At 35.6% G+C, this 11,366-nt stretch overlaps 1 protein-coding gene across 1 annotated transcript in view; it reads right to left on the minus strand.

The window, feature by feature from the left end:
- Positions 1-4,837, minus strand: part of si:ch211-113g11.6 (uncharacterized protein LOC559008 homolog) — a 39,353-nt gene extending 34,516 nt beyond the window's left edge. Inside the window, exon 1 of the mRNA XM_044116549.1 lies at positions 4,446-4,837. Coding sequence (XP_043972484.1) covers positions 4,446-4,524 — 79 coding nt within the window. The 5' untranslated portion in view covers positions 4,525-4,837. The remainder of the gene's footprint in view (positions 1-4,445) is intronic.
- Between the last annotated feature and the right edge of the window lie 6,529 nt (positions 4,838-11,366).

Here is an 11,366-nt window from a genome sequence, read left to right on the forward strand (position 1 = left end):
TGTGAAATGTAATGTAGAAATCAGCAGTATTTATTTAGTATATGCAGTTCTAGAAGGTCATAAACTGCCTAGGACAGAGCAGCTTAGGGCCTGAACATTAATGCTAAAATACTGATGCTAAAGAGTTGGAGAAATGTACTCTGAAAACATGCAAAGATATTCATAAGCCCTGTGGAAACCTGCTTGTTGGGGATTTTATGTTCTCTGGGGTGCAAAACAGAAATGTCCTGCAGATAGCAAAACACAAACAATGAAATGAACAGCTGGTCCAAGTTCTCCATATTTTTATTCTATAAAAAATATGTCAAATATGTTTTGAAACAATTTATTGAAACCAGTCGAGATAATACCTGGCATTAATCTGGACTCAAGAATATTTATTTCTGTGTTTCCAGTGGTAATATAAATATGTTGTCCTCATCTTCTTCCTTATTTTATTCTTACTGTGTAAAAACCTTGAGTTCTCTCAAGGCTTTTCCCAAACTGAGACTCATTTTTTGCTTAGTTTGAAAAAGCTGTCCATAAAGACAGCAAATTAAGGCTTTTTCAACTCTCAAAGGACAATGTTTTCCTTGAAGTTAAGACATTTTGAAATTAATGAGTCACTCTTGAAGAAACTAAATTCGAATTCCTCAAAGAAACATGAAAAAGAGTGAAGATGTTGTTTCTGTTTAAGAAACAAAATTTCAATGTTGGTTCCGCATTTTAAAATTGCAATAATGTTTTTTTAGATCGACCTCCAATTTTTCTCTTGATGGGTAAATCTGTAAAACTCATTTAAAGTTAAGAAGTATGGTTTTGCGAAAAGGTCAGCGCAAATAAATGCACATAAAAGGTTGATTCTCTGATTCTTTTATTTTATACATTTTTATTTATGAGTACATTTTAGTGTCTTTAATTTCTTTGTTGTCTGTGTTTTGGGTTTTTCCTGTTTTTCTCTGTTCCAGAAGTAGCTGTGCACAGGAAAGCGAGACTGTTTTTCATTTTTAATCTATTGCCTGCCTAATCCAGATCCTAAGATTGGAGCAGGTTCAACAAAACCAAAGTAAAAAAAAAGCCCAGAAATGGGTCCAAATAATTATTAAAGACAAAAGCTGTGGTTTAGTTTTACTGTGATTCAAGCTGCACAAATCTATTCATATTGACAATAGCTGGATTTTATGTGTATGCATACAGTGAAACATAGTACTCATAGCAGCAGCTGCCTCAAATATTTATCCTACAAATCTACGGTTCCCTTTAGACCCCCAAGGCTTTTTAAAATACACCAGTGAGTTGTTTTGCTTGCATTGTTTTTAGTTTTACTCCTCTAGATCTGCCACTCAGTCCATTTTCAGAAGCCAAGAAAAAACTCAGAGAGTAGCTAAACCTATTATGCCCATCACTAAAAGGGATCCAGACAAAGTAAGATCAGCAAGATGCTGGAAAGTTGAAGAAATCAGCTGCTTGAAAGTCACTTGTTGTGAGAGGTTGATCATAAAATATCAAAGTAGCTTCTTGATGGGCGCGGTTGGGATTCTCAGGGTAAAATTAATGCCGCAGTATCAAGCATTATGCTAAAATTTTGCACCAAAATGCATCATGCTTTGTTTGGTTTTGACAAAAGAGAAAAATATTCTTCCTGTGATTACAAAATAATACATCAAAATATTTGTTTTGTTCTATTTTTTTACTTATAATTATTAATCATAGTTTGGTCAAGTATAAAGAGCCAATTAATTTGGCTGAAAATGTGTTTACGCAGAATGTTTTGCTGTTCTTCTATTTGTACAGTAACACTGGGAGTTTGACAAGTTGCTAGCTGAACTATCTCTTCAGGCAGCCAGCTACTTTAGATACTTTAACTGAGCGATGAGTGCTATTTGTTTAGTTTCCAACTAAGCAAACAACGCAATACGTAGCAACCATGTAGAAACATTCCTTACCACATAACCATTTTCTAAATAAAACTGAGTTTTGCTATAATCCAGTCAAATTTAGTTATTGCCAATTAGAAGTAAATTATTTAAGGATGCTCAGCTGCTTCAATTAAGTTACTCTTAGCAATCTGTTTCTAATTACAACTTAGAATAAATACTGAGGCAACCTAAGGGTGAGTTATATGGGCCTTAAATATTCAGATAATATTCTGTTGTTTTATTGCAATGACAGTGACAATAGTATTTAGTTTCAATCCATCACAGTTTTATCAGCAAAGTGCCTGGTAATGCTTTACCGAATACACTGTAGCTCTAAAAGTAAGATATTATAGGCTATTTCAGTTAACCTTTACACTAATTAATATTTCAGTAGTATTTCTATTAATATTTCTAAACAACACACAACAACTTTGCTCAGTCAAATATAGTGACAACAGTTAATGCTCCTCCATAGCATAAACAACTGAAAGAGCAAAAGTAATGATCCCAACCTGGCTACATAAAGAAAAAAACACTAACATGGTGAACAAATTGAGACCAATGATAAACAAGCAAGACTGAAAGGTAAATTCTGGGCTCTCTGCCCTTTTGCCCTTTATCAGAGGTATGCTGATGACACAATAAGTTGAAGAGATGAAAATGGTTCAATTTCCAATGATTTGTCTGCCAAAAAGTATCTCATATTTCTTAGTATAAAATATATTGATATTTCACCTGTTTAGACATGCCAGATGCTTCTATTTTTGTGTGAGACTAGTCATATTCACACTTTATGATTAGGATAACCAATTATCAAGCCTGATTAATAAAGACACTTTATGCAGTCCATAAATCTAGCATTTATGTTGCTATAAATATCACTTTTTTATGATGTTTGTTCATGGTGCTCTTTTTGCATCACATGCAGACAAGTTCATTTGTATCTATTAATGAAGTTGCCCTATTGTAAAGCAATAGCGTAGCTCTAAGCCTGTCATTAGAGTTGAATATATTGCTCCTGCACTTTCAGAATTGTTTATTGTACTTAGAGATTTCTGAGATATCTTGTTTCTCCTGAGATTTAATGCACTTACAGTAATAGACCTGAGTGGATGCAGTGCAGTGTGTCTTCTAGCTCTCAAAATCCCAAACCAGCCTTAACACAGTGTCTGAAAGATATGAGAACCTCCTTAATGTCCTCATTTGGCTCAAGGGTGCCAAATGAGAACATCAGAGAGTTCCTTGGGGCAGACTGAGGCTTTCGTGGATTTACTCCGACATTCTCTACCTGTACTTCACAGTGTGTCCCGCCTGCAAATGCATTTCAACGAGTTTGATTGATATGACACGCACGTTCACAGACGTCATCTGGTGGTGCGTTTTTTTGTGCTGCCCCATCCAGAGGGAGGAGAGCGATCCAGATCCGGATAACTTGACACACAGCCACATCGCTATTGATTGCTGAATATATTAGAGGTCTGTGTGCGGCGTAAAAGTGCGTGAGTGGAATGAATAACGGGGACTGGGCTTGAAATTTTCCACTCAATGCTCTCTTGTCCGTTCAAGTTCCCTTTATGAACCAGTATATATGCAGCCATACATGTTCCCCCCCCCCCTGTTTTTACTGTACAGCAGCCTTTTCTTATACGAGCCTGATTCATCTGCTGCAGTATGGAGCAGCTGCCGCGTCCCGCATTGCAGCTCCGCAAGGACACGGCAGCTACAATGAACGTGTCAACCTCCATAGACTCGTATATCATAATAATGACGCTTTCCGGCGATGCCCGGCCGCTCTTAAAAAGACACAGCCTTTCTGGAGCAAAGAGGCGCCATGAAGCCCCCTTTGGTATAGAAGAGTTGCTTTATTAGTGCCTCTGGTCCTAATCTCTCGCTGTGCGTCTGCAGGATGTGATAGTGTGGGAGGACAAATTAAAGCATCGTCGTCCTGGGCATTGCAAAAAGATGTGGATTTAAAGAAATGGAACTCAGAGTTTGTCAAAAGGAACGACAGAAAATCCACAAGTTGCATGAATAGCCCCCAATTTTATGGCACTCCACAACTACAAATGCAAACAAATTGAAATAGTAAAAAAACAACAAAAAAAACCCACTAATCTCATAATAAGTATTTTCTAACACAAGGTTAATATGTGAATTTGATTTTGTAAAATAGTTGTTTCTAAAGGTGCAAATGCAATTAAATGCTTTGATAATTAGTGCGAGGCCTGAATGCTGGAGCGCGCAATTTACACTCCGGTTGGCAGATGAAGAAAATTGATGAAGTGCTCCGAATAATAATTTTCTGTTTGTACTTTTCTCTTGCAAAAAAAACAAAAACAAAAAACAGTGTCGAATTGAGGGGAAAGGGAGGGGGGGGCATTTGAGAGCATCAGCTAAGAATGCATTCATTCACTCATCTCTCCATCCAACCATTCAGTTATTCATGTATCCTAATGAACACGACATGAAAGAATAAGCTTGCAGATATTAATATTAAGCAGACTTATCAGGCTGAATCTCAGAAACGGTCCAAAATAAATGTCTTACCGTTCACAATAAATTTCAGGCGAGGTGACTTTCCGGTAACCACCGTGGCCAGAACCGACAGGAGTATAAAATAATTCATCTTTTCGTGCGGATCTGTCGATCACTGTCGGTTTGTAGGATTTGTAAGCTGATTCCTTCCCTGAAGCCGTCTAGTGAGGTTCCCTCCCCGATTTGCGTTCCAGAGACTCGCCAATGTTCGCTGGTCCCGGTTCTCCTCCTTCGTCTCCTTCGTCAGCAGTCAGGTTCGGTAAAGTCGGGGTGTCAGGCTCCACCTCGGAACAAAAGGCGAAAAAATGGGGGAGTGTCGCTTGTCAGCGTAGGAGAGGAAATCACAGCTGGAGGGATTGGAAGTCACAGTAGCCTAAATCTTTCGCCTTGGTCACTGATGTGTGGAGTAACGTCATACCTGTTGCTTATAAAGATGATTTTCACTGATAAGTTCGTTTTTGACAGTGATCTCATTTTCTAATGTTCTCGCGTTTGATCTCACGTCTTTGATTTGAGCATATTTACTTGGAAGAAAGAAAATCCCCAAATAAAATATTTATTTCCTTTTTCCAAAATCATTTTGAGAAATGTTGTTATGGATGGATGGATGGATAGATGGATGGATGGATGGATGGATGGATTTCAGTAGAAAATGTTAATGTTGATTTTGTCTCTGATGAACCATACTCCTATAATATTTTGAATTATTACCTTGTTCAAATACCCAGTGATAACGGAATTTTCTGATAGACTCCACCAGATTTGTATCTGAAATGTCCTGCTCTGTTAGGGAAGCAAATTAAATTGCCAATATCGACACAGAGTAATAGTTGCACCATTTTTATACAGCTGGAACTGTGATAAATTACGTTGGACAATAACCAAGAGTCATTTTTCTAGTGCATATCAACGAAGAGAAATAAAATTAAAAAATAAAAAATCTCTGTAAGGTAGCAAATTACTGCAGCACAGAGTGGTGTTGGAAAACAGACCTTTTCCATCAATGTCCCCTAGATGACACTGAGCATTTCAGAAATAAGCATACAAGGTAGAGCCAGGCTGACCCCATGTGAAGCAAAACATGATCATGTGGGATAGAACCTCATGCTCCCTGTTAAATACAATGAAGTATAAGTGAAACTGTGTGCCTGTCTCTCTTTCTAAAACCATGAAAACCTTGATCAAGAGCAAGATATAAACCCTTAAAGGCTTTTTTCTTACTCCAAGGATAATTAATTGATAGGCATGTTGTCTTGTCTTCTTCAGTTTGAGGAGTGACAAAGAGAAACTAATAATTGTTTTCAGATCCCTTGGGAAATTTGACATGTTAGGAATCATTGATAGTATCACACATTTCTGCATATTTATCTGTATTGCACCTGCATTCTAATTGCTTTTCATGTGTTTTCAATGTTTGTTCATGTTTTCAAACTGATTGTATACCTGAGTTTTATTATAAAAGCACTTGGTCATCACTTAAACATATAAATTAATGATTTGATTGATTGAAGAAACCAGTTGGGTAAGATATCATCTTACCCAACTGGTTAGTTCTATGCATCTTGTAATGCATACTTTCTTTTGTAAGTATGCATTAGAAGATGGGGATGCTGAGGTTATAAAGGAACAAACATGGTCAGTAACCAGAGGTGTGACGTAACTAGTTACTTTTACTCAGTTACGTTTACTTGAGTAACCTTTGGGGGGAAGGCATTACTTTTTGAGTAGTTTTATGACATTTTTTTACTTTTACTTGAGTAATTTTATTATGAAGTGTCACTACTCTTTATTAGTAATATTTCTGGATAGTCTTCTCACTGTAAATAACTTCACTTAAAGAAGAATAAACATGTTTTAACCAAAAATGTACCAGACTTGGACACAAACCTACATTTCATGTTTAACTAATTTTTCCTGTTTGAAAAAAAAAAAAAAAACTAATTTCTATTTGCTAAACCTGATTTGGGAAATGGTTTCCTTTGCCTTAATTTGTCATTTCTGAATTGCTATTTATGTTTTTATTTTTATTTTTTGTCTTTCATTGTAGTCTTTAAGGTACCAGAATTTACACAAAACTTTTTTTTTTGTCTGATATGATTCTTAAATATTTTATCAGATCTTAAATTCAGTTGCTCAGTACTTCAGTTCATTTTTTACAGAATGTTTTTTTACCCTTAATTGAATAATTCCTAGGATGCCTACTTTTTTATTTGTAATTCAGTCAATATATGTTGAAATAGTGCAAGTCTTACTTGAGTATAAGTTTTGGAGACTCCACCCACCTATCAGCAACACAACTCAGGCAGGGAATGATTCTCTGTTGGTACTAATGGGTCCAAACAGGGCATAGAAAGGATTCCCCACACCATTATGCAACTACCAACAGTCTGAACCTTTGCTACAAGGCTGGATAGACCCATGCTTTAATGTTGAGCATATTCTGACAACCAAGTTTGCTTTGAAAATACTTCAAAATAAAAACTTACTAGAACAGGTAGCATTTTTCTTTTGGTGCCTAATTTTGGTGAGCTGTCCAAATTGTTGCCTCACTTTTCTGTTCTTAGCTAACAGGAGAGGAATTCGACGTGCTCTTTTTCTGCTGGTTAATGTGTTGTAACAAGAGGTTGTTTGAGCTCCTGTTGTCTGTCATTTCAAACCACTCTCCTCATTTTCCTTTGACATCTACAAGGTTTTTTTTTTTCTTTTTTTTTGCTTTCTCAACTGCCCACTGGACATTTTCCTCTTTTTCTTTCTGATTGTGCAGAAAAATCTCGGCAGATCAACAGTTTCTGAGATATTGAAATATAAAACTTCAAAATTCATGTGATGTCTTTAGTGATATTTCATAGATACACACCTATGGCTAAGTTTGATTTTTGCCTCATCAACATCCTCCACTGCAATGTCCAATCAATATCTGCCAATAGTGCCCAAGTGCCCTATTTGAAGTGGTTCAGCAGTTTCATTCTGCTGTGCTTGCATTTGTGAGCAAAGCTGACTGAAACGTACAAATCTGAACAACTATAAACTATGAATCTCTGTTGATGGAACTAATAAAATGTATTCCTTCAATTTAGTGAAACTGATCTCCTAAGTGCCATTCAGAGAATAATCTGACTGTTATGAGAACTTTGACAGAGCACATGCAGTTTGCCCTGTGCAGAGGGATTTTCATTTTCCCTTCCAATCAGAGAGCACTACATGTCTTACAAAGGTTGAAATTTCCTACTCCAGCCTGAATCTGTCATTATATATCTCATTCAAAGGCTTTAATTGTCTCCACATGTTGCCACTGAAATTAAGACTTTTGAGCACAATCTAAAGAAGCATCGTTATGGCTTTTATTCAAGACTAAATTTCACTCACATTCAGTTATCTTACTGCTCTATAAGACTGAGAAAAAGTATTTTCCCTTTGTACTTTTATTTTTCCCTTTTTGTCACTCTCAAATGTTTCAGATCAGCTTCAGTTTTATTCCTATCCCAGAGGAAAATTCGTTTGCAGCAGGCATCAGAAAAGAAAAATAACAAACAGAAAACATCCACAGATGACATTGCATTCAGTCTGTTAACACACTTATTAGAAAAAATAACTCATGCCCTAGTGCATTAGATGCATGACACTTTCAAGATAAGAATATAAAATTTGGATTCCACAAAAACATAGAAAATGTTTTGGGTATTACAGTCTAAACTAGGGAGATTAAGCTCCGCAATAACTGCAGGAATGAAAGAAACTCGATCGGTCTTTGGCGTCCTAAAGCGGTGCCCAGATGGAAGATCAAACTCTACTGAGGATGTTCATCATCATGATGTTTAATATCAAAAATAACCTGAGTAAATACAAAAAGCAGTTTTCACTTGATGAAAGAACATAATCTCAAAACCTACCTGGCTTTATGGGGTTTCCTAAATCTAATGACTAGTTTTGACATATTTGACCTTCAAGCTTTTACAAAAAAATCTGTTACATCTGTGTGGAGAAATTTAGGTTTACTCTTTTTTTACTTTTGCAGAATAATTTTAACTCAGCCAAATTGAAGGTTTGTTGAGTATGAATAACCTCTTTACTTTCAAACTGAGTTCAAAATTTGCACAATCTTCCTTTTGTTTTTCTAAGCTATACAAAGTGATCCCTGGATGGTGTATTTGTTTGTATCATTGCTCTGCTGCACAACCCAAGCTTGAGGTCAAAGATTGATACCCAGGCGGGGTAAAGAGCAGAATTTGTGGTTCCATCAGTCAAGACAAATTATTCAGATGATAAAGAAACAAAAAATTCCCAGACCATTAGTCTTCCCCCATCCATGTTTGACAATTTCTATGATGTTCATTTTCTGAAATACTGTGTTGTTTCATGTCTAAAAGTAATGGTTATTTTCTCAAAAGTCCTGGGGATCAACAACATTAGGCTAATTTGAATTGAGATTGTTGTTATTTTGATCAATAGAAAGCTTCCTCTTAAGCTCTTTCATATATATATAATTTTTGCTAAATCTCCCCCCTATTTTTATTTTTTATTTTCATCTGTCGCTTGATCTATTGTGGCGAAATGGGGTTATTTATTAATAATTGTGTCATTTGGCTACTTTGGGTTAAGGAATGTTTTGTATCAGAAGGAAATGTGTGTGTGCATGTGTGCAAGGTACTGGGTCATCCTAACCTTAAAAGTTAGGAAAGAAATTATGACCTTTCAAGCTGTAGAAAGATAAGTTGAGTTGTTGTGTTTTAATTGATAGAAAACTACTCTAAGGATTCCGAGAGACTCCCGATAACAGCCCAACCAACAGAAAGCAAGCCATAAGATCTGCTCCAGCCTAGGAACGGACAGGTAAAAATCTCTGACTGGCTTCAATATAAATACACCCAGCTTAGTATTAAAGCTGGGGTTCTGAGAGATACGTGTGAGTACTGAGCTTATGAGGCAGGTGTGCTAGAAGAACCCTCCATGTTCAGAGTGATGATTAATTTTTGTCATGTGAGATTTTTTTCCACTCCCTGCAAAGTCTACCCAACAATCTAGTTAACCTGTTAATCCATCTGCTCATCCATCCATCTTTGCATAAATAAGAGGATTCTTTCCCTGCTCTTCAAGGCCATGATTAAATCTAGGTTCTGAGCACTAGGTGGCAGCAGAAGCAGAGTTTTAAAAAAGTATTTCATTTCAACAGGAAACAAATGGAAAACCTAATCTTCTGATGTTGCTTGATGAATAATTGATTTGGATATTTTCTGTTACATTCTGGAGTTTAGTGCACTAATTTGTGTTCGTAATATTTAGCTTTTTTTGGTAGGAAGTCACATTTAGAATATGGCAATCATTGGCTTTAAACATTAACCACTACTAAAATATGTATTCGTTTTTTGTTTAATGAGAGCTCACTACATGGAGGTCACATAAATATTCCAATTGAAAAAGAAAAAAAGAGTTTTGCGTATTTTATTTATCAAAGTCACAATGCAGCACCCGAGTGAAAAAAAAGGCTAATGCAGCGATCTGTTAGAGTGTGATAATTGTAAATAGGGCTTTTCAAATATGAAATTGACTGAATAATTGTTTTTTGCAGTGAATTGGTATTTTACTCATCAGCCACTTTGCTAAAGTTGATTTGTTTGGATTTAAATTTCAAATAATTATTTTTTGCAAAATCACATGGAACAAATAACGTTTCTAAAAAAAAAAAAAAAAAAAAAAAAAAAACTATGGTGATATCTTATTCTTTAGACAATACAAATTTGCAATGGAAAAAGATGCAGTTCAGTGAAAAAAGATTGAAATCATACATCAGTTTGTATTTGGTAAAACTAAATGAAATTGTGGAAGGTCTTATTTTCATTGTAATTAACTTCAATAGATTCTCTTTAGTCTAAAGTGATTCAGGCTTAGGGGTTTGCTGTGTTTTACTTAAACCATGAAGCAAATTGAGGCGATTTACTTCTGCTTGTTAATTCTAATGAGGCTACCTAATTGTGCTTTCAGCACAGACTGCAGTATTAAGTCAATATACATCACAGACTGTTGGATCAGACTGGTAATAGGCAAAAAGATAAGATAATAATTGCAATACTTCATGTATTTGTAGTGTTATTACATAAACAGGGCAGATGAAGAAAGACAAAAAAATGTACTGAAAGTAGTCTGCATGATTGTGATCATCTTATTAAGCTCTCAGCAAATCATGCAAGGTGAGCAACAAAAGAAGACTGTTGCTTACTTACGTCTTGCATTTTAAGCCAAAACTCTCTATGAAATTTGAATAATGTTGAAAGCACTCAGTATGATTAAAGTCAAATCTCTGGTGAGTTCTTTACATGGACTGTTTAAAATATATATTTCGCTCACAGTTTTACAGCTCGGTTGCATCTTGGAGGACTTGGAAGAAAATCTAAAAATAACTAAACTCAAAGCTGAACACGCAGTGGGCTCCCGAGCTGACAAGCCTGATGAAGACGATGTAAAGTTACATAACAAAACATCACATTTTATAGTTTAAATAATGAATTCGAATAAAAGTAAAGGCTATTTATGTAGCAGATGTTTTTTCTCTGATTTATCAAGCATAGCCAAAGTAAAAGTTTACTGCATTCTAAACTGTAACCTTTTTGAACTTCTCTAATTTATTTTATATATATGTTACGGTCCGTTCAGTAAACCACAGGGACAAAGGCATAAAACGAATAAATTCTATTTATTTTCCTATTATTCTTCAAAAAAAAAAAGAACGTCAAATTCCAAAATATGACAAAAATGGGCCCAAAAGAAATCAACTAAAGCATACCTAACTCAGGATAACAAAACAAAACTGACCTTCCACCATGAACACACAGGGGAATTTAAACACAAAGGCTAGCCTACACACACAAGAAGGGGTGGGAGATGAGGCAAAGACAAACAACGTATAAACATAAACAATTAATTTAAACCAACATATTT

This window comes from Gambusia affinis, linkage group LG05 (genome assembly GCF_019740435.1).
Source record: "Gambusia affinis linkage group LG05, SWU_Gaff_1.0, whole genome shotgun sequence".
Lineage (NCBI taxonomy): Eukaryota > Metazoa > Chordata > Actinopteri > Cyprinodontiformes > Poeciliidae > Gambusia > Gambusia affinis.